This window comes from Alexandromys fortis, unplaced genomic scaffold (genome assembly GCF_014885135.2).
Source record: "Alexandromys fortis isolate MF-2015 unplaced genomic scaffold, M_Fortis_MF-2015_v1.1 scaffold_56, whole genome shotgun sequence".
Classification (NCBI taxonomy): domain Eukaryota; kingdom Metazoa; phylum Chordata; class Mammalia; order Rodentia; family Cricetidae; genus Alexandromys; species Alexandromys fortis.
In genome coordinates, this window is record NW_026067935.1 from 6,138,310 (window position 1) to 6,165,837 (window position 27,528).

General features: G+C 47.5%; 4 protein-coding genes across 12 annotated transcripts in view; 2 read left to right on the forward strand and 2 right to left on the reverse strand.

Annotated features, from left to right (window-relative positions):
* Sbno1 (strawberry notch homolog 1) overlaps nucleotides 1–27,528 on the forward strand; it is a 264,584-nt gene that overhangs the window by 22,318 nt on the left and 214,738 nt on the right. The window lies entirely within an intron of this gene.
* Gtf2h3 (general transcription factor IIH subunit 3) lies at nucleotides 292–16,800 on the reverse strand. Its single transcript, XM_050146584.1, has 13 exons — nucleotides 16,719–16,800; nucleotides 13,000–13,079; nucleotides 11,383–11,489; nucleotides 11,128–11,294; nucleotides 9,291–9,353; nucleotides 8,297–8,326; nucleotides 8,004–8,032; nucleotides 7,310–7,384; nucleotides 5,775–5,828; nucleotides 3,017–3,085; nucleotides 2,077–2,212; nucleotides 1,923–1,959; nucleotides 292–1,840 (listed from the first exon to the last, which is right to left on the reverse strand). Exons 1-13 carry the CDS (start codon nucleotides 16,729–16,731, stop codon nucleotides 1,771–1,773), a joined length of 930 nt encoding a protein of 309 aa, XP_050002541.1. The 5' UTR covers nucleotides 16,732–16,800; the 3' UTR covers nucleotides 292–1,770.
* Eif2b1 (eukaryotic translation initiation factor 2B subunit alpha) lies at nucleotides 16,797–26,568 on the forward strand. The gene is made up of 9 exons (XM_050146585.1): nucleotides 16,797–16,921; nucleotides 17,931–18,032; nucleotides 19,524–19,660; nucleotides 19,758–19,874; nucleotides 21,550–21,666; nucleotides 22,798–22,862; nucleotides 23,601–23,676; nucleotides 24,987–25,112; nucleotides 25,861–26,568. Exons 1-9 carry the CDS (start codon nucleotides 16,909–16,911, stop codon nucleotides 26,023–26,025), a joined length of 918 nt encoding a protein of 305 aa, XP_050002542.1. The 5' UTR covers nucleotides 16,797–16,908; the 3' UTR covers nucleotides 26,026–26,568.
* The window catches only part of Ddx55 (DEAD-box helicase 55), a 29,041-nt gene continuing 28,042 nt past the window's right edge, over nucleotides 26,530–27,528 (reverse strand). For all 9 annotated transcript variants that reach the window (XM_050146573.1, XM_050146571.1, XM_050146570.1 and 6 more), the window contains exon 14: nucleotides 26,530–27,528. In XM_050146573.1, the coding sequence (XP_050002530.1) occupies nucleotides 27,352–27,528 (177 nt within the window). In that variant the 3' untranslated portion in view covers nucleotides 26,530–27,351.

Consider the following 27,528-nt stretch of genomic DNA (forward strand, 5'->3'; position numbering starts at 1 on the left):
CAGTACCTGCTGAGCTATCATGCCAGCCTGCTGATTTGTGTTGTTGTTTGGGTTTAAGATTTTTATTCTTTGTGTACGGTTGTTTACACATGCATGCACGTACGTCTGTGCACCATGTTTGTGCCTGGTGCATGTGGATGCCAGGAGAGGGCACTTGATGCCCTGGAACTGGAGCAACAAATAGTTGTGAGCTGCTTCCTGAGTGCTGGGAACTGGACCCGGGTCCTCTGGAAGGTCAGTGTTCTTAAGAAAGCTTTTAGTAATTAAAAACAAAAACTGCTCAATGCAAGCTGAGTGGTGGTGGCGCACGCCTTTAATCCAACACTTAGGAGGATCTCTGTGAGTCTGTTCTACAAAGTGAGTTCCAACACAGCCAGGGCTATTATGCAGAAAAACTGTCTCAAAAAAACTACTTAATGAAAATATCTAGAAAAATACTTTAAGAAAATTAGTAAATATAAAAATAGAATTTTTATTGTTGAAATTACAAGTGTTTTGATTAAACTCATTTACATTTTAGTATTCAACAGTTCTCCAACATTAATGTTATTCTATTAGAAAATGACAGGGTTATACCTCTAGATAGCTCCTTTTCCCCATGAGGTGGCTCTGACACCAGCCGACAAACTCTTCCCTCATGTGTGTCTCTGACAACCTTTACCACAGCCCCTGCGATTGCTCCTTTTGTATATTTAAATTCAGATTTTATACATTTTTGTTGAAAACCTCTACTAATAATCTTGGTTAACTCCGTGCAAATATGCTGGCATACCAGACAAATACAGAACAGCTAACAGCTGCAGGGAGCCTCGAGTCAGCAGGTCTCCTACACTGACTACTGGTTTGGTTTGGTTTGTTTTTGTAAATGAAGTGGCAAGATGCAGCCCTGACTGGTTTCAACTCACTGCGTAGACCAGGCTAGCCTCAATCTCTGCACCCTGAGTGCTGGGATTGAAGGCTTATGCCTTTAGGTCAGGTTACATTTAAATATAGTTAAAGGAAACAACTTATTTGCTATAAAATGTTCATTTTCTTAAAAGACAGGCAGGATCTGAACCCCAAACCTTCCCGACCCAGGATTCCAGGCATGTGCACACCAGTCCAACTAAGATGCTTTGTCATGACTGATGATGACCCAATGCTGTTCACCTTCCCGAGTGGCATTCCTACTTCACTCACTGCCCATCTTTTAGTACAGAAAGCCCAGAATGTAGATGATAAGCTGTGACGGAGGACAAATCTAAGAACAAAATCCCAGGGGCTGGAGAGATGGTTCAGCGGTTAAGAGCACTGGCTGCTCTTCCAGAGGTCCTGAGTTCAATTCCCAGGACCCACATGGTGGCTCATGACCATCTACAATGGGATCTGATGTCCTCTTCTGACACGCAGGTGTATATGCGGAGTATTCATACATAAAATTAAGTTTACTCATACATAATATAAAGTTAAAAAAAAAAGAAACATTTAAAAAAAAAAAAAAGAACAAAATCCCAGGTGGCTGCAGCGAAGCAGTGGGGTGCTGGCCGAGGACCTGCAAGGTGGGGATTCAACACCCAGCCCCAAGGAAGAGAGCAACAACAGATGAAGCAGGCCCAGCTGGCTTCTGCTAAGCAACAGACAGAAAGCGTTAACCCTGTGCTTGTCCCCTTTCCATGGAACATGGGAGGCTTGGGGTGCACGTCAGCTCCACCCTACAAGCACGGGCTGAGAGCAGCGCCCTCCAGGGAGAGCAGGCTGCAGCAGGATGGGGAAACGCGTGCACATTGCTCATCACAGGGCCACCTTCTGTTTCTTTTTCTTAGCCTTCAGTACAGGAGGGAGGGAGATCTTAAAGGCTGTCCTGGAACGATAGAGAGAAGAACATTTCAGGGCTCGGGAGTCCTTGGGAACCCACTCCCATCAGCACCTGTGAAGATACTCACTCGCATGTGGTGCAGATGGGGCTGAAATTGCAGAAAACTGTTCAAAAATTAAAAAAAAAAAAAAACAAGGAAATAAGGATGTGAAAACCAGATTACTTTCTGTGCCACCCCCTCCCCCAACACAGACAGGAAGAAAAACTACGCATGAGCTTACTGGACAGACACACGGAGCAGACATAGCCAATCTCAATGAGACTTCGGTGACAGAAGCAGGCAGCCCTGTAGTCCACGTGGATCGGAGGCGGGAGGATTAGCTGAGATCGCTGATCTTGATCCGGAAGAAAAACCCACTGTTTAAAAAAAACAAACAAACAAAAAACAGAAAAAATATACAAGGAACTTTTAACACAGCAACAGTCCAGACACAGACGACAGAGTTTAGCCAATCATCACACACAGACAAGCAGCAGCGTTAGCCAATCATACAGACAACAGCTTAACCAGTCACCACACAGACAGCAGAGCTCAGCCAGTAGTCACACGCAAGAGCAGATCTTAGCCAATCAGCACTAGGAGAATACTAACTCGAGCCTGTCCTCTGGGGCTGGTTAGATGGCTCAGTAAGGAAAGGTACATGCCAGCAAGCCTGGATGAGCTGAGTTCCACTCCTGGAACCCACACCTGGAAGGAGAGAACTGCTCCTGCCACTTGGCTTCTGCCCTCCACATGCACTCAGGGGATGTAACATACACAAAATACTAATTTCCTTTAACACCTATTAAGATTCATTGTTATTCATCCCACAATTTTTTTTTAATCTTTCATTTAATTTGTGCACTTGTATGTGTGTGAGCACATACACATGGCAGGCAGAAGACAACTGGTAGGAGGTGATTCTCTCCTTCCCCCGTACGGATCCTGAGATTGAGCTCAGGCCATCAGACTTGGCGGCAAGCACCCTTACTCACTGAGCCATGCCGTCAGCCCCACGCCACTTACTAAACACTCTGCTATATAATCATGTGACATCTGCAAAAACTTCCAGAGTTCAAAGACCTGGAAGCGCACCCTTCTCAGCCTGGGAACTCTGAAGCCACTCTCTCCCAGCAATTCCTACCCTGGGATGCTAGAGAGGGTGAGCTCCAATAACTCACCAGTAAGTACTGCAGGAGGGAAGGCATCTGGGGCACTTTCAGGTACAATCCCCCTGTGATGTCACAAGCCTGCAAGACAGAGGGGCCATGAACAATGCAGAACCTCGGCATTCCCAGGGGAGTGGGGTTCATGAGGACTCCACAGGTCTCTAAGGTCAGCTGGTGTGAGGTTCATGTATTCACCACTGCCCACACTACAGACACGATCACTCAGCTCTGCTCCAGACTCCCAGGCTACTGTGTCTCTTCCTCAGGTGAGCTCCTAGCACTGCCAACACACAGGACAGCCCCTGGCAGCATCACTCTCTGCCCTCTGTGCCATTCAGCGCATCCTGAGCTTCCCAATGCTTTGCTTTAAAATTTCCTTGATAGATTTAAGGGGGAGGAGGGAGAAGAGCACATCGGGCTGCTGGGCACAAAACTGATGTCATAGATTTTAATTTCCATGACAATCAAGTGGGTGATGGGGAAGGAAAGCTGAGGGAAGGCAAGGGCCAAGCCTAGGTAGCAGGGGACAAGTGCCAAGGCACTAGGCCACAACAGCCCAGGTTAACTATGGTTTCAGGCAACACCACCCTTGGGTCCACAGGAAAAGAGACGATGTGGAGTGAACAGAAGGCCAAGGCAAGGACTTGGGTATTAGCCAAAGTGTGCTGGGATGCTAGGGATGGGGTGGGGGCAGTTAAGCAAGGGAGTAACATGGCCTGTCTTATGCCATCAGCTTCTTTCTGACTCCCAAGATGACAGACTGAGTGCTAAGAGAGCCCAGATGTCTGCAAGCCCCACAGAAGGGATGGTTAGGAAAGGAGACAGGAGTGGGATTCAGCATCTGTGCTGAGGACAGATTCATCCAGATCACAGCAGTATGGAAAGGGAGGAAGAGAAAGAGGGAAAGCAGGGTGGCTGCCCTGTGAACCATGCTCTGCTCAGAGACAGGGCTCAGAGTTTGGGAGAAGCCACTGCGCAGAAAAGCCAGAGCTCTGTTCGCCCGTGACTTGAGGTCCAGGAGCCAATGGCATGTGTACTCGAGGCATCCTGGTGAAGGACAGGGCCAGAGCCAGCTTTCAGCCAGAGTTATCTCCGAGTTAACGACCCTTTGAGAGCTGCAAATCAAGTCACCTTGAAAGCCTAATACGTAAGGCAATGGGAACTGCAACAGTGCAGATACAGAAAGCCAGGGTGGCTGAGGAGCTGAGGGAGGCAGCAGTCACCCTCATCTGAACATGACAGACACAAGCAAGCACTTATGTCATATGGCGCCCACACCCAGGACTAACTCCTACACTGTGTCTCATCCTCACGGGGAGGGATACTATATTTTAAATAAAATGTAATGAATTCTTAGGTATCTCTAAACAATTCCTTAAAATGCATTTATGCATTAAAAAAACAAAAAAACAGGCTAGGTGGTGGTGGCGGCTCAAGCCTTTAATCCCAGTACCTGGGAGGCAGAGGAAGGAGAATTTCTGTGAGTTTGAGGCCAGCCTGGTCTACAGAGCGAGTTCCAGGACAGCCAGGACTACACAGAGAAACCCTGTCTCAAAAAACAAAAAAAAAAAAAAAACAAAATAAACAAACAAAAAATACCACATGCCTACTGTCAAGTTGAGCCCAAGAACTGACAAGTGCAGCTCTCTCGGACGCGCGCATGCTCCCTCCCCTCAGCCCAGCACCAGCCCTTTTCACTGATGACTGATCTTCAAGGATCTAACTCTTTAAGGAAATGTTAAAGGGAAGGGAAGGGATATTAGCAATTGTCTTTACGTTTATTATTTGTGTGTGCACGCATATGCAAGCCATGGCACAGAGGGAGAACTTGAGGGAGCGGCGCTCTCCTTCCAGCATCTGGGGTCAAGTCATCAGCTTTGGGCACAGGCACCTTTAGCCACTGAGCAATCTCATGGGCCCAGAAATACTTCTTGTGCGCAAAAGGCAGTCACCCATGGCTTGCTGATTATTCAGGTGTGTGACCTTTACACCCTCGCCATTCTGGTAAAATCAAAAGATTTAGTTTCAAACTTCTGCTCAAAGAGCAGCATCTAAAGCAGGTGAACTGCCATGAATGTGACCCCAGCCTGGGCTAGAGTAAGATCTTACCACCCCCGCACCCCCCCACAACCCCAAAGCAACACCTTGTAGTGGGATATCTGTACACTGTGTGAAGACATATTGCTGTGATCGGTGCAATAAAAAGCTGAACAGCTAATAGCTGGACAGGAGAGTATAGGCAGGATCTGGGCAGAGAGTGAGCTCTGGGAAGAAAGGCAGAGGTGCCAGCCAGATGAGAGGAAGCAGGATGGGAAGTATGGAGGTGAGGAACAGGGCAGAATGTAGATTAATATATTGTTTTTTTTTTTTTTTTTTTTTTCGAGACAGGGTTTCTCTGTAGCTTTGGAGCCAATATATTAAGTTTTAAGAGCTAGTTGGGAACAAGCCTATGCTAAGGTCGAGCTTTTATAATTAATGTCCCCATGTCATTATTTGCAGGCTAGTGGGTCCGACAAGAAAGCACGACTACAACATCTAACAGTAATTCCCAAGACATATATAATGCAACGTACAGAAATTACATTTTCCTCGAAAACTAAATTATTTCCTAGAAAACTGAACAGTGGGGGAGGCATGGTGTCACAAACTTTTCAATCCCCACACTCAGGAGGCAGAAGCAGGTAGACCTCTGAGAGTTCCAGATCCAGCTACAGCTACAGCGAGGCCCTGTCTCAAGACAAACAACCAGAAACACCCCCTGGAAACATACCTGTTGGAGGAGCCCTGAATCCGAGTCTAGGACGCAGGCATCGATGAGAATATTCTGAAAGGAGCATTTAAAACATTACAGCAATGGTTATGGCTGTCTCAGACATCTAGACTTTATTCTTTTTTATTATTATTTTTTTGACAGGTTCTCAACTCTATAGTCTAGACTGGCATAGAATTTGTGCTAATCCTCCTGCCTCCGCCTCCCTAGTATAGGTAGAGATGTGCCCCATTTTCTCCAGTCAGACTCTATCCCTAAAATGGGCCCTTTAACATGTCCAGTGATGCTGCACGGTGGACACTGGCTTCTGAAACATCCAGTCCAGGTCCCAATCCTGTCTCCAAAGCCTGACCCCTTTTCACTGCAACATGCTCCACACTGAAAGGTAATATTGGGCTCCAGTGGTGCTGTATGCTCCAACTGAGGCTTAGAGGGGGCTGGAGAGATGGTGCAGTGGCTAAGAGCACTGGCTGCCCTTCCAGAGGAACCTGATTCAGTTTCCAGCACCCACATCGTATCTCACAACCATCTGTAACTAGTTCCACAGGCTCTACCACCCTCTCACGGCTTCTACGGGCACCAGAAGTGCAAATGTTGCATGTATATGTCTGCAGGCAGAACACTTGGACACATTAAAAAACAAAAACAAGGGGCTGGAGAGATGGCTCAGTGGTTAAGAGCATTGCCTGCTCTTCCAAAGGTCCTGAGTTCAATTCCCAGCAACCACATGGTGGCTCACAACCATCTGTAATGAGGTCTGGTGCCCTCTTCTGGCCTGCAGGCATACACACAGACAGAATATTGTATATATAATAAATAAATAAATATTAAAAAAAAGAAATAAAAAACAGAGAACAAAGATGATGCATCAGGTTATCCGAACATCTCAGTTATCTGCACAGCACACACCACACTAGCATCAAATGAGAAACTATAGGTGAACAGCGCACACAGTTAGCCAGCTGCCCAGCAGACTGACACAGGCTTCTCAAGTTCCAGGCCTGTATGGACTGCAGGGAGCTGACACCAGCCTGGGCAAGTTAGCAAGAGCCCGCCTGTCTCAACACAAAACAAGAAGCTCCTTGGGGACACTCAGGTCACGTAGAGCTCGTCACATATGTGAAAGTCTTGGGTTAAATGACACTGCCAAAAATTAAAAAAATACAAAAGATGGTAAAGCTGAGGGTTCCTGTATCAAACCATCAACCCGGGGAGTCTTAGCCATATGTGGGCTAACGGGATGAGCAGCATGACATCTGATGCAAACCAAGCTGGAGTGTTCCGAGAACACCGCCCAGTCGCAAGGACCCAGGATGACAGGTACCCTGTGTGGATTCTGAATCCCCAAGCCACAACCAGAACCACACTGAATGACAGTGACCACATTTTTTGGGTTTTTTGTTTTGTTTTTTGAGCCTCGGGATGTCCTAGAACTCTCTATATGGACCAGCCTGGACTCCAACTCAGAAAGGTATGCACCACCACACCCGGTCTCCGAGGATTTCTCTCAGAAATCAGGAAGGCTGATGTCTCACCTGCTTCTGAGCAGCAAAGATGACGTTCATGAAGTTCATGTACTGCAGTGCGCTGTCCTCTGCAGCCTTGATCACCTGCAAACACAGCTGTTCGACCTCAAGCTCCTCCCAGGACTCACTGGGACATGACCTGCTGCAAGTCACAGACGGGGCCACTTCTCCAGTCTATCTTCCTACTCAGTACTAAACCCGGGGCCACTTCTCCAGTCTATCTTCCTACTCAGTACTAAACCCCTGAAGTAAATGGTGACACCAGATCCGTCCTGGTCCTTGACAGACTGATGGGCATCTGTCCAGCGTACCCAGCATGCACTGGGAGGCCAGGGGACAACACTGGGAGTTAGTTCTCTCCATACACGTGGGCCCTAGGGGCTGAAGTCATCAGGCTAGGCACCTTTACTCACAGAGCCATCTCACTGGCCCAAGAGCTCTTGATTTTAGAAATAGTAATTTTCTATAAAAGTAACAATGTTGAAAATGCTTTTCCAGATGGCTTTGTGAGACAGGGTCTTACTACGCAGCCCTGGCTGACCTGGAACTTGCTATGTAGGATCACATTGTCCTTCAACTCACAGAGATCAGCCTGAGTCTCCCTCTCCCAGTGCTGGATTTAAATGCCTGTGACATCACACCTGGACTCATTCCCATGGTTTCCACCTGTCTGTAATTATATCTAAATTGTGTATAACCTTACCAAAATCCTTGATTTCATCTCCTGATTATCTATAAAGAGACAAAAACAGATAATTTAACAAACAAGATAGCTTAAAAAGTATGTGGTTTTCTAAGCAATTGTTATTTTATATTATTTTGAGAAAGGATCTCATTCTACAGCCCTGACTGGCCTGGAACTTATTATGTAGACCAGGCTGGCCTTAAACTCCCAGAGATTTGCCTGCCTCTGAGTGTTCAGCAATTCTAAAATACCCCACCAAGCACGCAGCACTAAAATCAAAGGGCGGTAGTTGCAAAACAATCAGCTCCTACCTTTAACTGCCTTGCTCACTCTGTGAATATCTGGATTGTTAACATTAAGGAAAATTAACATGCTGCTTCACAAACATCCACACTAACAGGAAAACAGACCTTCAGACTTTAAGCCAGCCCCCTCCCATCTCCTGCCATGACAGCCATATGGGTGGGCCTGGGTTCAGTACCCAATTCTGAACTCAGCAAGGGAAGCATGAGCTCTGCACTGAAGCCCACAGCACAGACAGCTGACCATCCACCATCCCTGATACCAATACTGGGGCCACACCCAAACCAGTGGGTCCCTTCAGCGAGATGATGAATTTGAAAGGCATAAAGAGGATCGGGACAACTGGATAAAAACGCCAGGACGTAAACAGCACTCAATACTGTTCAAAGACACTTCACAAAAGTGAAGTGAGAGCCCACGACACGTGAAATCAGGAAGAGTCTGGCTGCCCTGTGCTTCGGGCCAGGTCACCTGCTCACCCACAGAGTGCCGCTCACTAATTAAACCCTGAGATTGGGAAACAACTTTTAAAATCAGTACCAGAGATGGCAATTCAAGGAATAAGATCAAAGCAAGTACTAGATTATCAGAGTAAGAAGCAAGAAGCTGGAGAAATGGCTCAGCAGGGCACAACACCGGTTGCTCTTGCAGAGATCCCAGCCTCGGTGCCTAGCATCTACATGGTGGTTCAACCACCTGCAACTCCAGTTCTAGGGGATTTAATGCCCTCTTTTGACTTCCACATGTTCCAGATGCCCACACTGTACACAGAGATATACTCAGGCAAAACACTCATTCTTAAAATAAGATAAACAAAACAAAAGAAACAAAGCAATACCTCACTAAGAAGCAGCACCAGGCTTTTCGGATGGTCATGGGAACATCCTGAAGGGCCAAAGGAGCCACTGCACATGAGTGTTAGAGAACAAGGTCTTGGAGAAGCCACCAGCTAAACACCATCGCTACAAAAAGCTGCCTTGTAATACACTAGCATAAGGATACAGCAAAGGGCTTTGGCGAGGGATCCTGCTAGCAATGTCTCTGTGTGCTGGCCCTTTATGTCACCTGCAAATGTAAAAGAGCACAAAATGGGGAAATTCTAAGTCTTTTTTTCAAATAAAGTCATTATGAAATGCAAGTATTCATGAATGAATCACAAGATGACATGTTCAAAGCGGATTTCAAAACACGGAGACGAATAATCAGCAAACCCAAGTAAGCTACTCCACGCCTCTCTTCAAAGTGTCTAGGTGTTTATTTAGGGGAAGGAGAGGCAGAGATGGGAGTTGGTATTTAGAGGCTGGAGAAGGACTGGAAAGGTGACTGGGTTCTTAAGAGCTCTGGCTGCTCTTCCAGAAGACCTGGGTTCAAAGCCCAGCATCCAAGTGGGGGCTCACAATCATTTATAACACCAGCTCCAAGGGATCTGATACCCTCTTCTGGCCTCCACAAAAACCAGGCACACAATGGTGCATAGACACACATGCTGGCAAAACATTCATACACATAAAGTAAAATAAACCAAGACGAAAAGTAAAAAACTAAAATAAAGGACGTGGAATTTTATTTAGGATAAGGTTCTTGATAAGGTTAGGATAAGGCCAGTAGGATGGCCTTGAAACAGTGTGCACACCTAGCACTACTCAGCTGTACACTCAGAACTGGTTAAGATGGAGCCAGGTGTGGTAGCCTACACCTTTAATCCCACTGTGCTGGAGGGGGAGGCAGGCAGCCTGGTCTACATAGCTAGCTCCAAGCCAGTCAGGGAGACACAGGAAGATTTTTGTCTCAAAAAAATTTATTGTTTAGAAACCCATTTTTTTTTTTTTAATTTGTGTGTGTATGTGTGTGTGTGTCTGTGTACATGATGCCTGCAGAGGCCCAGAGGGTATTGGCCACCCTGGAACTGGAGTTAGAGGGGCACTGAGCCTCCCTACATGGGTGCTGTGAACCAGACCTGGGTCCTCTCCAATAGCAGCAAGAGGTTGCGGCGGTTTGAATGAAAATGGCTGCCACAGGCTCATACATGTGAATTCCTGGGCCCCACCTGGAGGAACTGTTTGGGAAGGATTAGGAGGTGTGGTCTTGTTGGAGATTTGTCACCAGGGGTGGACTATGAGGTTTCAAAAATTCTTGCCATTTCCAGTTAGCTCTTCCCCTACTCTGTGCTTTTGGATTAGATGTAAATTCTCAGCTACTGCTTCAGCACCAAGCCTGCCTGCCTGCCGCCATGCTCCCTACCACGAAGGTTCTACTACCCTTTGGAACCATGAATCCCAAATTAAATGCTTTGTAAGTTGCCCTGGTCATAGTGCTTTTTAACAGCAATAGAAACGTAACTAAGATAGACAGACGCATGGGCCTCCCCTAGCTGGGAAGCCATTAACAACCGATGGCCTGGGGTGACAAGGTTGGCTTTTTTTAAGGGTGTGGTCCCTGACAGGGCAACCATACTCCAGGACATGGCCCATACTGTGAGAATATGGGCAACACAAGAGGGTTCTTTGTTTTGTTTTGTTTTTTGTTTTTGAGACAAACTTTCTCCTAGAACTGGATAAGTAGACCAGGCTGGCTTAGAACTCACAGGAGATCTGTCTGCCTCTGTCTCTTGAGTACTGAAATCAAAGGCATTTGCAACCCTGGTCAGATTATTAAAGAGAGAGAGAGAGTTGGGAGGGGGTGAGGAGATAGGAAGGGTTAGGAAGAATGGGGTTGGCAAATATCACCAAAATACATGGTACGCATGAAATTCTCAAAGAATCAATACAAACCTTACATTTTAAAAGCATACAACAGTCTCACTACAGGGAGGTAACAGTGACTATAGCCAGGCTCTTACTTTTGGTCATCAGATCTTTGATCTCCTCAGCGATCACCTCATTTGCAGCTGTCAACAATTCATATTTCCCGTCTTTACTCCCGGAGGGATTATAGTCAGGAATCGGGTTGCCAGGGTCTCCGAAGAAGTCTCCAAGTCTGCCATTCTTCCCCGGGTATAAGAATCGGCTGACAGGGTAAAGTAACCAGCATGTCTACACACGTGTATGAAACCAGCAAGGACTAGAAAGCAGCCCCAGCAGAGCACTGGTCCTACCTTTCCTGGATGTGGCTGGCTATCACCGCCAGCTGGTTGGAGCGGTTCATGAAGAGGTGGGAATTCGCCAGCACCATCACAGCATCCATGCACTTGGATAAAGTGAACTGACAAACATGGGAAAAACAAGTCAGCTCCTGATGAAGACGGCATTGAAAAACCAATCGGTTTTCATTACTTAGCTTTACTTATACACTGGTGTGTTTAAGAAAGAGCCTTGGCCTGGGCAACAAATGTCCAGCAATTCACCTGTCTCTACCTCCCCGTCATGACATGTGCCACTATGTGCCGATGGACAGTCACCGACATCCGACACAGTGACTCAACACTAAAAATCGGCTCAGCTCTGCTGCTTCTAAAACCGGAAGCACAGCACCTGAGAGGAAGCCTTCTTGACTTTACTGACAGAATCATTTATACACGAGAACATTACTTCTCAAATACTGCCATGGTGGGGCCACATAAGTAAACTTGGAAACCTTGAACTTAGGAGACAGAGGCAGCTGAACCAGAAGTTCATCCTCAGGCTGTACAGCAAGTTCAAGGCCAGCCTGGGATACCCAAATTCCTGTACTGAAAAAAATTTTTTAAAAAGCACAATCTCGTTTGTTTTGTTTTAATAAATAAGCTGTGTTTCATCAATTTTTTTTTTTTTTTTTTTGGTTTTTCGAGACAGGGTTTCTCTGTGATTTTGGAGCCTGTCCTGGAACTAGCTCTTGTAGACCAGGCTGGTCTCGAACTCACAGAGATCTGCCTGCCTCTGCCTCCCGAGTGCTGGGATTAAAGGCATGTGCCACCACCGCCCAGCTTGTTTCATCAAAATTTAAAACTTGGGTCAATGAGATGGCTCCACAAATACAGGAACTTTGATGCCTGGGGAGCACTTGGAGAAAGAAGCAAACTAACCACAGGTATCTACAACATGCAAGCATCCCCACACATACACAAACAAAGACTAAATGTAAAAACACAAAAGGATGACCCTACCTATCTCAAAACTCCAAAGACGAGGTCTGGTGGGATAGCTCAATGGTTAAAGGAGCTTTAAACCAAGGCTGATGAGCTGAGCTCGATCCCTAGAGCGCACATGATTGAAGAACAGGCCCCCAAAAGTTGTTCACTGACCTCCATATACGTGCTGCGGCACACCATACCCTCCTCCCCCAAGCAGATATAAAACAGAAGATGCCTCCTCATACAAGAGATATAGGAACTGTTTAGAAAAGCAAAATAGACAGGAGGCAATCAGCTGCCTGCATAAGTAGGCCGGAAGAGGGTGACAGTCAACAGGTCACCAGGCTTGAGGACTTCATGTGCGGTCCTGGGAACGGTGGGGCCAGGTACACATCTCCCTGCTCTAAGAACTCCCTGGTCTGTACGGTCTAACTGGCGGCTGTTATAGGCTCACAGCTCTCCTTTCCGACAGTGTCTCTAGACACCTAGACTGGAAAGATGAGCCTGACCTCCTGAGATCTGCCTGCCTCCACCTAAGGGCTAGGACTGGACGAGGGCCATCACACCCGGCTTGTAAGGACTCAATACTGCTTGCAGGGTAGTGGGTGGCATACACACAAACTGAAATTAAGGAGAATCGTGGGAAGGCTCAAGCCATCTTACCTGAGATCCCTTTAATGCTTGCTTTCCCCACCAAATCGGGTTGGTGTCAACTATGATAACCAGAAGATTCAACTCATCTTCTGCAAACAGGAACAAGAGCAACATTTCAAAATGTCAGCCTCATGAAACTGAAATACAGACAACATTCCCGACGGTCATTTAATAACTAGAGGGCCTCATATGGCTATCATCCTTTGACGGATCAGAGCTCACCCAAAGAGCCAAGTTTCCTTAAAAATTATGGGCTGAAGACACAGCTAAATGATTAGAGTGCTTGCCTGGTATTGGGGAAGCCCTTGGTTTGAGAGCCAGTATCTCATTATATAAAATAAGGGTCAGAGCCGGGCGGTGGTGGCGCACACCTTTAATCCCAGCACTCGGGAGGCAGAGGCAGGCGGATCTCTGTGAGTTCGAGGCCAGCCTGGTCTACAAGAGCTAGTTCCAGGATAGGCACCAAAGCTACAGAGAAACCCTATCTCGAAAAACCAAAAAAAAAAAAGGGTCAGAGATGGCTTACGAGGTAAAGGCCTACAGCCATGCCCAATGACCAGAGTTCAGTTCCTGGGATGCACATGGTTAGGTGAGTCCTGACTTAACAAAGCTGCCCACTAACACACACACAATAAATGTTAAGAAAAAATTTAATTTTAAATGCCAGGGAATCCCAACATTTGGAGGAGGCAGATGGATCTCCCCGAGTTCAAAACCAGGTCCAGGCCGAGCCGACCAGGGCTGAGGAGCTGGGCAGACCTTCTTAGCACTCACCTGCCCCCAGCACTATAAGGGCTAGGCTGTGGGTGGGTCATGCCAACCCTCTGCTCCTGGCATGTGGTGGACACTCCACAAATGTATACTGACTTAACCCAAAGGTATCCACATTTTATTTTATTTTATTTTTTGATTTTTCGAGACAGGGTTTCTCCATAGCTTTTTGGTTCCTGTCCTGGAACTAGCTCTTGTAGACCAGGCTGGCCTCGAACTCACAGAGACCCGCCTGCCTCTGCCTCCCGAGTGCTGGGTTTAAAGGCGTGCGCCACCACCGCCCGGCGGAATCCACATTTTAAAGCCTGGTCTTGAGCTTACTGAATGAGCAACAGGAATCTCCAAGATAGGGTTTCAAGCAGATTAGGGAACATTGAGCCACGAGGCTGGTCCATGAGCAGCCAGGATGAGCCATCGTACAACAGCCAAGCCAGCGGGGATTAAGAATATTTTATTTATTTAGTTTTTATTTATATAGCACAGGCTGGCCTCAAACGCCTTGCGTAGCTAAGGATAACATCAAACTTCTGATCCTTCAGTCTCTTCCTTGTACCAGCCCATCTGGTGGGAAACAGTGCTGGGGACCAAACCAGGGCTCTGTGAATGTCAGGCAAGGATTCTACTATATTGTTACATTCCCAGACCAGGGATCAACTTTTTAAAAGAACCAAAGAGGGGAAAACAATTCTTATGTGAACAATTTTATTATTATTATTACTAGCTGTCATGGAACTTGATCTTGTAGACCAGGCTGGCCTCGAACTCACAGAGATCTGCCTGCCTCTGATTCCCAAATGCTGGGATGAAAAGTGTGAGCCTCCACTGCCCAGCTGTGAACAAAGTTTTGCCATGTAAAAGAATTAGGCCACTATCTACACTGACAGACACAACAAAGCAGGCCCCTAACACAAGCTTTCAATAAACAGCCACAGTAATAACTATGACTAGTGATGGAGGTCCTGGCTCCGAGTCCTCAAAGAACCTATGCTTCATTTAGTCTGGTCCTGGGAATGAACACAGGAACTCCTACATGGTAAGAAAGGGCTCTGCCACCAAACGACAGCCCCAGCATTTTCTTACTTAAAAACAATTACATTTGCCTGGCGATGGTGGCACACGCCTTTAATCCCAGCACTCGGGTGGCAGAGACAAGCGGATCTCTGTGAGTTCGAGACCAGCCTGGTCTACAGAGCTAGTTCCAGGACAGGCTCCAAAGCCACAGAGAAACCCTGTCTCGAAAAAACAACAACAAAAAAAAAATTACATTTATTTTATTCTATATGAGTGAGAGCTTTGACTGCGGATATGTATGTGTGCCACATTTATGAAGTGCCCTCAGAGGTTGGGAGATGGCACCATATCCCCTGGAGGTTTCTGCAGCTATGTGGCTGCTGGACTAACCAGGGTCCCCTGATAGTACTCTGAACCACTGAGTCATCTCCCTAGGAAACATGACCCTTTAAAACAGCATCTTAAAAAATTGCCCAGGCTGGCCTTGATTTGGTAACCTCCTATCTCTTGAGTATCTGGGATTACAGGCATCTGGCACCACACCCAGCCAAGAGCCTGCACTTGAAGGGACAAAGCAACCCTGCCAATGCCTGCTGTCATGAAAAGCCTGGATGCGCACATAATAACAGAGCTGGGCGAGTGTGTGCCCAACTTACTGCCTCCTACCTTCCTTCTCCCAGCCCAGCTCCTTCACCAGGACCATCCCCCACCTCTGGTTTCTGCAGAACCAAATCCTGCTTAGGCTCCCTTCCTTGACAGTACCAAGAAGACTAAGAAAGAAAACAGTGCGCTGCCTGTCAGAAGTGTGCGCCTGAAACGTCTCTGCCAGGCTCCTTCAGCCTCTGCCTCCCTGGCTGACAAGCTGTGCCAGGTCCGCCTTTCTCACAGAGGTGTGGGTCATGGCTACGACTGCTGAGTGCACTTCCCTAATTACTCTTGCTCCCCAGAATCCATTTCTCACACAGTAGCCAAAGTGACGCTTCTAATGTTGTCAATCTAAATAACTCGGGGCCAGTGAGAGGGCTCAGCTGGTAAAGGCGATTGCTCACAAGCCCGATGACCTGAGTTCAATCCCGCAAACCTAAACAATCAATAAGAGAACCGATTCCCACAAGTTTGCCTCTGACTTCCTAAGTGTGTGTGCGCGCACACACACACACACACACACACACACACACAAAATAAATAAACGCAAGAATCTTTGGGAGGAAATGTAATTTAAAAGCTGTAACTAGCAAGTTAGTATATGAATACAAGCCTCTCTCTCACCTTCCTCTATCCGCCCACTGCCCATTTTGCTCTTCTAAGTTTAACCTCCCAGGATGTTTGTACTTAAAGTGAACTTCATAGTGTTGCTCAATCCAGTTCTAGTGTCTCCATCTCTCCTGGAGTCCTAACGAAAGACAGCCCTCTTGAACTTAGTTGCCACACGTTTGTCCTCACAGCCCTGCTCACCTCTTGGAATGATTTCACTTGTCAACCGCCCCTCTCGACTGAGTGACACCACACACTCAAGCTTCCCTGTGTTGATTCTGTGCTGTACCCTCCGGTTTCGAGAATAACGTTCAGTACACGGGGACAATTCCAGTATTTACCGAACGACACACCGGCGTGCTAATGCAGGCATGTAACCCCAGAACTCGGAAGGCTAAAGCAGGAGAGGGCGCCTACGTAAAAATACTAGGGCTGGGGATGGGACTCAACTGGTGGAAAGCCTACTGAGAAAACACAAAGATCTGAGTACCACTGGCAAGCCTGTGATTTCCAGCACGCTAGAGGCTGGAGGATCAAGAGTTCAAGACCATCCTTGACATCACGAGTTCTATGTGAGACCCTGTCTCAACAATGAAATTGCTGAGTGAACGAACGACTACACTGGCTGTTCGTTTAACAACCAAACGTGTCCCTCCCAGCCCAGCTCCGCGTCCGGCCCGTGCCACCCTCACCGTCTGTGGCCATGGCGCCCCTACGCCTCGGTGGAGAGCCGCCCACGGTTCGACGCGGGCACGCCAACTTCCGGCGCTGACAAACGACGTCACCTCAACTTCGAGGCGAAGGAAGTGATGTTTGAAGCGTGCGACACGCTGTCAGCCTGTGGCTTGCTGCCGGCGCGGTTGCGAGGCTCGCGGAGAAGGGATGGAGAACCACGGTGAGTGGGTGATCCGAGCGGCGGGGACACGGGCAGTCCGGGCTCGAGCTGCTTCCTGCTCTCACTGCTTTTGTGTCGTGGTCTGGGCCTCTCGGACGAGCGCAAACTGGCTTCAGCACACGCTGTCCGAGGGGCCTCTTCCAAAAAACTGGCTCTCTTGCCGGGCCGTGGTGGCGCACGCCTTTAATCCCAGCACTCGGGAGCCAGAGGCAGGCGGATCTCTGAGTTCGAGGCCAGTCTGGTCTACAGAGCGAGTTCCGAGACAGCTAGGACTGTCACACGGAGAAACCATGTCTCGAAAAACAAACAAAAACTGGCTCTCAGAGTCAGTGTGCAAGCCTCTGTGTCCGGGTGTCCTCTGCGCAGTAAGAAGACACGTCCCTACTTGAAGGAATAAGGCATCGTTGGTTTGCTTATCCATCATGGGTACCAGGATGTTTCTGTTGAGTGAAAAACAAACTAATATACTTACTTTAATGAAAAATAAGCTAGGTAGAACTGTATACATTTTCCCATTTGTATTTGGGCACACGAATAGACTTGACTGTAGACTGCTCAGAAGGCTGCAGGAGAGATTAATAAAGTGGATGAGAGGACTCCCTAGACTACTAACCCCTGGGCTTGGCCTCTAAAGTCTGTCTGACACACCAATAGCTTTTCCAACGCTTTGGAGGCAGAGGCAGGAGGGTCTCAGCGAGTTCAAGGCCAGCTTGGTCTGCCTAGCGAGTTCCAGGACAGGCTCCAAAAGCTATAGAGGAAACCCTGTCTCAAAAAAACTAAAAAGAAAGAAGAAAAACCAATATGAAAGAGGTGTCCCTGCCAATAGTACGGAAGTATCTCCTATCCCAATCAACACTTGTTCCCTGTAACTTTAAAAGCCGCCCTTTTTTTAAAAAAAAATGTTTTTAATGTTTTTGCTTCTTATTCAAGGTCAGTAGCTGTTACCAAGCGCTCTAGCCTCATCTTGCTAAGTTTGGGTGATGACTCGTGTTTTTTTCTCTCTTCCTAGAGTTAATTGAATACTTTAAGTCTCAGATGAAAGGCGATCCTAACATGGCCTCAGCAGTGGCTGCCATCCAGACCTTGCTGGAGTTCTTGAAGAGAGACAAAGGTACAAAGAGTCACCCTTGACAACCTGGGCCCTAAGGCCCTAAGAACGTTTTCAGATCACTTCTAGGAGAGTGAACAGGGACAGGGAGCCGCGCAGGTCTGCCTACAGTCTCAAGCTCAGCTTCTGTCTCTGCGTCCATCCTTTTGGCCAGGGAGCCCTCAGGCTGTCACCTAAAGGACACCTATCTACCTATAAAATACGCTGGGAATCAAGAGTCAGTTTAACAGTCTTGGCCAAAAGGCTTAAATTAAAGCAATAATTTAGCTTTATAGATGAGTACCAAGCTCCTAGCTTGTCCTAGATTCTGTGCAGATGCTATAGCGAATGTTCCAGAATAAATATTGCTAGGTGTAGTGGCACACACCTTTGATCCTAGCACTCCTAGGACTCCCTAGACTACTAACCCCTGGGCTTGGCCTCTAAAGTCTGTCTGACACACCAATAGCTTTTCCAACACTCTGGAAGCAGAGGTGGGCGGATCTCTGAGTTCAAGGCCAGAGTGGGTTTCAGGAGGACAGCCAGGGCTACACCCAGAAACCTGTCTCCAAAAACAAACAAAATATTCTGGTAGCGCTTGCCTTTACTCCCAGCACTTGGGAGGCAGAGACAGGCAGATCTTTGTGAGTTCAAGACCAGCCTGGTTTACAGAACTAGCTAGTTCCAGAACATCCAGGGCTACACAGAAACCCTGTCTCGGGGGTAAAAAAAATCTGGCATCAATATTCATTGGGATCTACTAAACAAATATTGTAATCTTAAGATTTTGGCATAATATGACCTCTTTTACACAGAAATTATAATGATGCCTTTTTTATTCTCTTGGGGTGGCCAAGAGAAAAATTTCTCTAACACAGCCTCGAGTGTCTTCCCAACGTACACACATTCAGATACTGTGGACCCGCACTGTCTCACCATCTGCCACGCTGTTGTTTACTGCAGAAAACATGAGCGCAGCCCTGCTGGCTTCTTGAATTTTTAATTTCTATCTTATTATTAGCGTGTGCATGAGTGTGGTATGCATATTGCCACGGTGAGCTAGCGTGCTTAGGGGACAGCTTTCCGGAGTTGGGTCTTTTGCACTCAGGCCACCATGCTTGAGCCGCACAGTGCTTTTGCTCAGTCATCTCATTGGCCTTCTTTGCTCTTTATACCAAGTGTGTTCCTACCTTGGGTCTTTGTATCACTGATGTCTACACAGAAGCTGTCCTCACTGGGTCCTTTTCTATCCAAGTCTCCGTTTAAATGGCCTGTAATGCCAGAGGCTAGCCCTTTACAGTAGCTCACTCTTGTTCATCGTCCTACCGTCTCCTGTCCTCTGACAGTTTGTCACTTGTCTGTTGTTTATTGTTCGTGAGAACAGAGCCCTGTCATGCAGCATCTCCCAGTGGCTGGCACAAAGATGCAGCCAGTGTTCTTTGTAAGAGTGGATGAAGTGCAGGCCCGCAAGGGCCGTCACCCTAAATGAACATCACATTCCTGACGTCATTGCAGGGGAGACACTACAGGGCCTGAGGGCGAACCTCACCAGTGCCATAGAAACCCTGTGTGGCGTGGACTCGTCCGTGGCCGTGTCCTCTGGTGGAGAGCTCTTCCTCCGCTTCATCAGCCTCACCTCCCTGGAGTACTCTGTAAGCCCCCTCCCTCGGGAGCCTCTTCCGCTTCTCTGTTGGCCTGCAGATACTGTCAGCGTCCTGCGGTCTCCCTTCATTTTGCTCCTCTCCCCAGGATTACTCCAAGTGTAAGAAGATCATGATTGAGAGAGGAGAGCTTTTCCTCAGGAGAATATCCCTGTCAAGAAATAAAATTGCGGATCTGTGCCATACTTTCATCAAAGACGGGGCGGTGAGTACACGGCTCCCCTGTGCTGCTAGAATCAAGAGCTTTGGAGTCAGGCTACTGGGCCTAAAGTCCTGACTCCACCACCTACTGCTGGGCCCAGGGACAAGTCACTTCTCTGTCTTGCAGTTTTCTAGTCTGTTAATAAGGACAGCAGCAGCTGACTGGCTGGGTGGATGGGGCATAAATGAGATACCTCCTGTAGCCAGTGCTCTGCAAACACAGATACTATAGAGGCTCACCAGTGTGAACCGGGAGAACATGGGACCAACATAAGTGAGTCTTGATTTTAGCCTTTTTTTAAATTGGATCTGGAGATGAAAGTAAGGACCTCAGACATGCTAGACCTGCTCTACCACTGAACTACACCCATAGCCTCTTAGCAAGCTATTTTTTTTAAGAAGTGTTTTTAATTATATTTGTTTCTTAATTATGTGTGTGTGTGAGTGTGCAGAGGCGCCACAGCGAGTGTGTGAAGGTCTTCCCACTGCGGAGGATCTGAGGGTTTAAGGCTTAGTGACAAGCCCCTTTACCCACTGAGCCATTGCATCTGCTCTGAAGAAGTGTTTTTAGATTGGGTGTGTACTTAGATCTCTAACCTGAAATGAGTCTGTCCAGACCAGCTGTTCCTATGGTCACTGCCACGTATTTGAGCCAGCATCAGTCCTGGGTGGAGCTGTCCTCGTCAAGTGGGGATTGGCAGGTAGAGCCAGTCTCCAGCTTGTCCACTCCACCAGGTGATGAAGCCGTCATGTTTCCTGAGCATCAGCACAGCCCCCACCACTCAGCCTCCATGCACCACGTCTCTATTTACCTGCATCACATCATGGCTTTACTGCATTTCCCAGCTTTGAAGTGTGCTATTAAATATTTGTAACTTACTGGGAGGTGGACACGGAGCTGTGTTAATGGCAGTGTCAGACACACCTAGGCCAAGTGGAGGCCCAGCCATGACACTACTTAGCTCTCACAGTATGTGACTGTGGTGTGTGTTTCTTATCCGCACCACCCACAGCTCTTAACTGGGGTTTACAGCTGAGTTACAAACCAAGCTGCTGAATCTTGAACCTGTGGTCAGATCACCCTCAGGGTTGTTAAATGAAGACTCCTCAGATTCAAAATGCGACTTGTGATTCGCGGTGGGGGAATCGTGTCCACCACCGCGCCTTGTGTGGTCCTCTGCATCCTAGAGCATACATAGTCTGTGTGAGTCCACAGTTATCTGTGCCAGAAGCTGTATTAACCCCACAGTGCTCGTCAGTTTTGGAAATGAAATCTCTTAGCGTAACTTGTATACAGTTAGATATTAGATTTTTACCTCTTCTAGAAAACTTAGGTGGCTCTGGGATGATGTGACAGAGGGCCCCTCGGGCCTGGTTTCCCTGGCCTTGCGCTGCCAGGGTCTCATCAGGTCCTGTGTTACCTCCCCTTCCCAGCACCTGTAAGCCCAAGTGTGCAAGCTCTAGCTTATTGGCATGGAGCCAACCCGTGATGTCTTCTGTACGTTTGGGTTCCTCTCGGGCAGGAGTGTTGAACTTCCGTGGGCTGTCAGAGTCACCCTTCCGATTGTGGTTGATCTGCAGCATACAGGACTGTAAGCACGCGTCATATAGCAGCGCGGACAGCACAGGCAGTGGCTGACTGGCAGCCCACCCCTCTGATGAGGTTTCTTGTTCCATAGAGAATTTTAACTCACGCCTACTCCAGAGTCGTCCTGAGGGTCCTAGAAGAAGCCGTGGCAGCCAAGAAGCGGTTCAGTGTGTATATCACGGAGTCTCAGCCTGATTTATCCGGGCAAGTATCTTGCCACTGGCCAGTGAGTCAGCATTGCCTTGGACCCATTCATGACTGTTCTGACTCTGGGAGGAAAGTCCCTGTGGGTTTGAGGGGCACAGTACAGGCTGTAGCTTTTTTTGCTTATTTTTCAATTTTTAGGGTTTTGCTTTTTTTTTTAAGTTTTCTTTTTTTAAGATTTATTTACTTAATCCATATACAGTGTTTTGTCTGAATGTATGCTTGCAGGCCAGAAGAGGGCACCAGATCTTGTTATGGATGGTTTTGAGCCACCATATGGTTGCTGGGATTTGAATTCAGGACCTTTGGAAGAGCAGCTTAACCTTGACCCATCTCTCCAACCTTTAAGGATTTTTCTTTAGAGAGTTACATCAGAGGAACAGCAGACGACTGTATGAAAAGCTTTTACCAGTTGGTGATTGACAAAACCATCTCCAGATGACACGAAAAGCAAACTGCATTACCAGGTCCCTTTAAGAGTATAGTTTTTGTTTTTCTTTGTCATGCTGAGGAGTGAATCCAGGTCCTGCACATGCTAGTCAGGCACCCCGGAGTTGTACCCACAACTCTGTAGTTTAAGAAACTAGTGATAAGCCAGGCACGGTAGCGCACACCTTTAGTCCAGCACTTGAGAGACAGAGGCAGGCAGATCTCTGAGTTCAAAGCCAGCCTGATGTACTACAGAACAAGTTCCAAGACATCCAAGGCTACACAGGGAAACCCTGTTTCAAAAAGAGAAAGAACCAGTGATGGCTCACTGATTGCTCTTGCAGAAGATCTGGGTTCAGTCCCCAATACCTAAATGGTGGTTCACAACCATCTGTAGCTCTATCTTTAGGGAATCCCACGCCCTCTTCTGGCCTCCTCAGACACCAGGCATACATGTGGTGTGTCTGACCCATGCAGGGAAAACACTCATAGTCTTAGGGGTTTCTCTTGGTGTGCGGAGACACAATAACCACAGCAACTCTTGTAAATTAAAGAACTTGGGTTCTCCTTTCCCTGGTGCAGAGTCACGACCTGCCCCATAAGCCACTGAGGTCACAGGACATCTCTGTCTAAATCAAGTTCTTCATGCATCACTGTGGGACCTTTTTTTGACTTTATCTAATGTCCTCGTGTCACCTTCAGGAAGAAAATGGCCAAAGCCCTCTGCCACCTCAATGTTCCTGTCACCGTGGTGCTGGATGCTGCTGTTGGGTAAGTGTGCGTGCTGGCTCCAAGCAGGGCTTTCGAATTGGAGTGTGAATCCCATCCATAAAATCTGACTGGGCAGCATCTCTCCCTTAACAAATAGGCAGCCACTCTGCAGTAGGAAGGTTATCACAAGGCTCGTGAGAGGGCCCAGCATGGGACCTGTGTTCATGCATGTTAGTGGCGGGGGTCTTATTTCTGAAACAGGCTCCTGTAACCCAGTCTGGCCTGGAACTCAGTCCTTCCTCAGCTTCCCAAATGCTGGAATTGCTAGCAAGGGTGCAACACTCAGCTGTTCCTGTTTTCAGAGTAAAAGGATAAAGTCAGCCTGTGCAGAGCAGTTAGGTGGTCAGTACTTGCTGAGGCTTTGTCCCAGCTGGGCCGTCAGTGTCTATCTCTGAAGACGAGTATTCTCTGGGAAAGAAAGTGTATTACTAAGGAGGCTAGGAGTGTGTTCCATAAGCACTTTCAGCAGCTCTGACTGTCTCAAAAAGTAACCTGTGATTCAACCTATTAGCACTGCAAGGCAGAGGCAGGTGGATCTCTGAGTTCCAGGCCAACCAAGGCTACAAACTGAGACCTTGGCTCAACAGTTTTAATGCCGTGGCAAGGTACAGCGCCAGGGCAGCTGCCTGTGGCAGACACCCTGTGAAAACGGCAGCTGTGGGAAGAACCCACCATCATCAGACATTAACTAGAGCCAAGAAAAGTATGTGAAGCCTTTCCTCTTGTCCATTTCCTCAGCTACATCATGGAGAAAGCAGATCTTGTCATAGTTGGTGCTGAAGGAGTGGTTGAGAACGGAGGCATTATTAACAAGGTGGGTACTGCCGCACTGGCCTTGGACGCCCCTGTAGCAGATTTCATCTCTAGAGGCTGACCTTTGTGACGCTTGTCAATTTGCACATTTACACAGATAGGTGCTTTTGTTTGGATCTGTGTTTTGACACAGGGTCTTGTATGGCTGAGGCTGATCCGATCCTGTCTCTGCCTCCCAAGTGCTAAGATTACAGGTATGCAGTACCACACCCAGGCAAAACAGATTCAGCTTAGAGAGTTGAGTGTCTCCGGCTTTGCTTACATTTGATTGAAGGTATTAGTCCTCGGGGTTTTCTTACCTAGGAAACCATCCATGACACAGCATCTTGGTCATGTTATGCCGTGCATGCACCATCTTGAGGCTTTGGTTCAGTGGCTTTCAGCACGATCACACCATGCTGTCACCAGTGTTTGTAAAACTTTGTTTGTCCCAGATGGCCTTTTCCCATGTCCCTGGGTCCCCTTTGTTCTATCCTGACTTTTCCAGTGCTACTGACACAAGTAGGCTCCCGAGCTCATGGCTTTGATCTTGGCATACTTCCACTGACCCTGCCGCCTCAGTCATATCCCCCACCCCGACTACAGCGTGTGTCAGGGCTGCTTTGTTTGACAGTGTGGTCATGGTCACTGATAGTGGACATTGGGCTTTCCCTCCACTGGCTGTGGCGCAGAGTGCTGCTGGGACTCTGGTCAGCAAGTGCCTTAAGTCCCCGGGAAGTGTGAAGTAGCTCATCCTAGCTGGTGGTACCGGACATTTTCATGTGGTTTGGGACCATTTATCTTGGAAGAAAAAAAGTGTTTTGGTTTTTTCATTTGTTTCTGAAGACAGGGTTTCTCTGTGTAGCCCTAGCTGTCTAAAGTAGCTCTGTAGACGAGGCTGGCCTCAAACTCAGAGCTACCTACCACTGCCTGGTCTGTTTTTTTTTTTTTTCTTCCTTCCTTTTTCCTCTCTCTCTCTCTAAGATATTTCATGCTGGCCTTGAACTCAGTATGTATTGAGCATGCCTTTGAATTTCTAATCCTCCTGCCTTACCTCCCCCTAATCTCTAGGGATAACATTTTTCCCACCAGGGCCTGATTTGGACAGTGCTGGCTGGGGCTTGAACTCATGGCTTCAGCATGCTAGACAGGCATTCTGCTAGCTGAGCTAAATTCCTAGCCTTCAAAGAGGACCTTTAAAGAAAGAAAACAAGCCAGTCTCAAAAAACTAAATGAAACAAATTCCCATGCCAGAATTGCCCTTACTCTGCTTCCACTGCAGTGAGTTGAGCAAACTAACCTTGCATCTCTTCCATTTCCCTGACTTCTCAGATTGGCACCAACCAGATGGCCGTGTGTGCCAAAGCCCAAAACAAACCCTTCTATGTGGTCGCAGAAAGTTTCAAGTTTGTACGGCTCTTCCCACTCAACCAGCAAGACGTCCCAGATAAGTTTAAGGTGGGTTTTACATAGCTGACAGGGTCTTTGGTTCTATAATGTTCTAGAAGGTCCTCACTTCCCACTGCTGTCCTCCAGTGCTCTTCTATGGTACCAGGACACATGTGGGCAGTCTCCATCTTGTTTATTTACATAGCAGAGAAGCTGTGTTGTAGCACGATTAATAAAAATCCTGAGACAGAAATTGAGGTTCAATCTGAAGGTCAGAAAAGCAAAACAGCAAGTCACTGGCTCTTACCTCTACCTCAGTCTAAAATGACGATCCTGCCTCCAGGAATCTCAGAATGAAACTGTGAGAGCTGTCTCCTCCAGTCTTATGTTCCTCTCTAGGGCTGGGATCAAAGGCATGCACCACTACCACCTGGTTTCTATGGAAAACTAGTGTGGCTACTGGGATTAAAACTGCCTATTCTGTAAGGTGGCTGTTTTACTCTCTAATCTTCAGGCAAGCTTTATTTATTAAAATACAAATGAAATAGCATCATACTGTGTGACTGATGGTGGAACCCCAGCCTTAGAATCGACTCTTCATTCCTACCTCTGCTTTTATAAAATTTGACCTTGGCCAGGCCCCTCCATTGTACATTTGCTCATCTGGGATGGGATCCTGAGTACTGTCCCTCCCAGCCTGCCACACAGCCAGTTTCCCAACATGGGGGCAGCTCACTTAACGCTCAAACTACAGCCTCAGCAGTAGAGAGCCTGGATACGAGGCCAACCCAACTAATACAAGTTCTTCCCTCCTCAGTACAAGGCAGACACTCTCAAGTCTGTGCAGACTGGGCAGGACCTCAAAGAGGAACATCCGTGGGTGGACTATACTTCCCCGTCCTTGATCACCCTGCTGTTTACGGACCTGGGCGTGCTGACGCCCTCTGCTGTAAGCGATGAGCTCATCAAGCTGTACCTGTGAGCAGAGTCCCTCCTGCCAGCTTGCAGGGAGCACGTGTGCAGGGTGAGCCAGCCGGCTCCAAACTGAACTGGTTCACGTCAGAAGTCCTGGAGAATCCTTTCAACTCAGCTCTGCCACATCTGAAACCTGTTCCCAGTTCTAGAACCAAGCATCCTTCCAGTTTACAGAAACTCACTGTCTGTGGAAGTACAAGTTAGGTGACTGGCTGCAAACCCAAGGAAGGACAGCACACGAGTGGGCAGTGAAAGTGACGCAGGCAGCTCTGCAGTGAAGGCCACTGAGAATACATCATGGGGTGCCTTACAAACAAGGCAGGAAACACTGCTGGCTGCATCTGGCTTCTGGGCTCCATCTCCTCAGCAGGGTCAGGCCAGACAGGAAAAACACCAATGCCTTCCCAGGATGCTGCTTACAGAATATCTGGACCTAACCTGTCTATAAAGTAGTTTACTTTAAACATGATTAAGTCCCCAACAGCTTTTGTTAATTAAACATGGGAACAGATCAGGATCTTTTTTTAATAAATTATATGAACGATTTGGATATGGTATTGCATCAGTACCAGGAGACCAAGGCCAGAAACTATAAGCACAGTTGGGCGGAAAACCACAAACGGCCTAGCAGCACTGTCTTAGGACAGAATTCCATCCCTGGCTTACACCTATCTGCCAATAAAATAGCACCACAGTCAATTCGAAAATGTCCTCACTCTAGTCGGGGTGTGGTGGCGCAGCCTGTGACCCCAGCACACAGAGCCTGAGGCAGGAGGATCATTCTCAAAGCATCCTGGACTACATAGTGTAGCCCCTATTGCAAAGGAGAGAAAGAACCCAGAACCCACTGGGCATAGCCACGTGTGCATCTGCAGGTGCTCCAGACAGGCCTGCACAGGTCATGCAACATTTGGGCGGGAGGAAGGAGAGGGGAGGTCATATGACTTAGAAATTTTACAAGGCCTAAAATCAAGTGTGCTACAGTATCTGTTTTTAAATGGTAATAATTTAAGTATATATGAAAATATATTTTATATATATTCATATAAAATATTTCATATATATGAAAATATTTTCAAGTCAGTAATAAAGTACAAAATTACACCAGAAAAAGTACACTTAATCAAAATCAATACTGACACCTGAAATTTGTTATAAAGTACAAATTTCCACTCAAATAACGAGTTCTGTGAGACTCTGGCGGGACTGTAGTGCTCATGGGTGTCCAGTTCTTTGGTGTTTCCCCGTCAGCGCAGACAGCTTTCCAGAACAGTCTTCCGGGAAGGGCAGGAGTGTGGGCCAGTGGCGTAACAGCCTTCACCTGAGGCTGAGGTCAGCCGTCCTCTTCCAAGTCTGAGACCCCTAAGTCTGTCAGCGGGACTGTTCTTTTGGTGCTTGTCAGCAACCCCTTCTCAAATTCTTCTTCTGTGATCTTACCTTTCTTAAACTTTTTCAAGAGCCTTGTATCATTAAGGAGTTCCTGCATGTCCTCGTCATCGATATCTGAACC

Coding starts and splice junctions, on each gene's coding strand:
- Gtf2h3 (XM_050146584.1), bottom strand. Junction 8,327..9,290: donor CCTCGCCAAAGCCCTTTGCT/GTATCCTTATGC, acceptor TTAACAATCCAG/ATATTCACAGAGTGAGCAAG. Junction 3,086..5,774: donor ATTCAGGGCTCCTCCAACAG/GTATGTTTCCAG, acceptor TCTGTCTTGCAG/GCTTGTGACATCACAGGGGG.
- Eif2b1 (XM_050146585.1), top strand. Junction 19,875..21,549: donor CTTTCATCAAAGACGGGGCG/GTGAGTACACGG, acceptor CTTGTTCCATAG/AGAATTTTAACTCACGCCTA. Junction 23,677..24,986: donor ACGGAGGCATTATTAACAAG/GTGGGTACTGCC, acceptor CTGACTTCTCAG/ATTGGCACCAACCAGATGGC.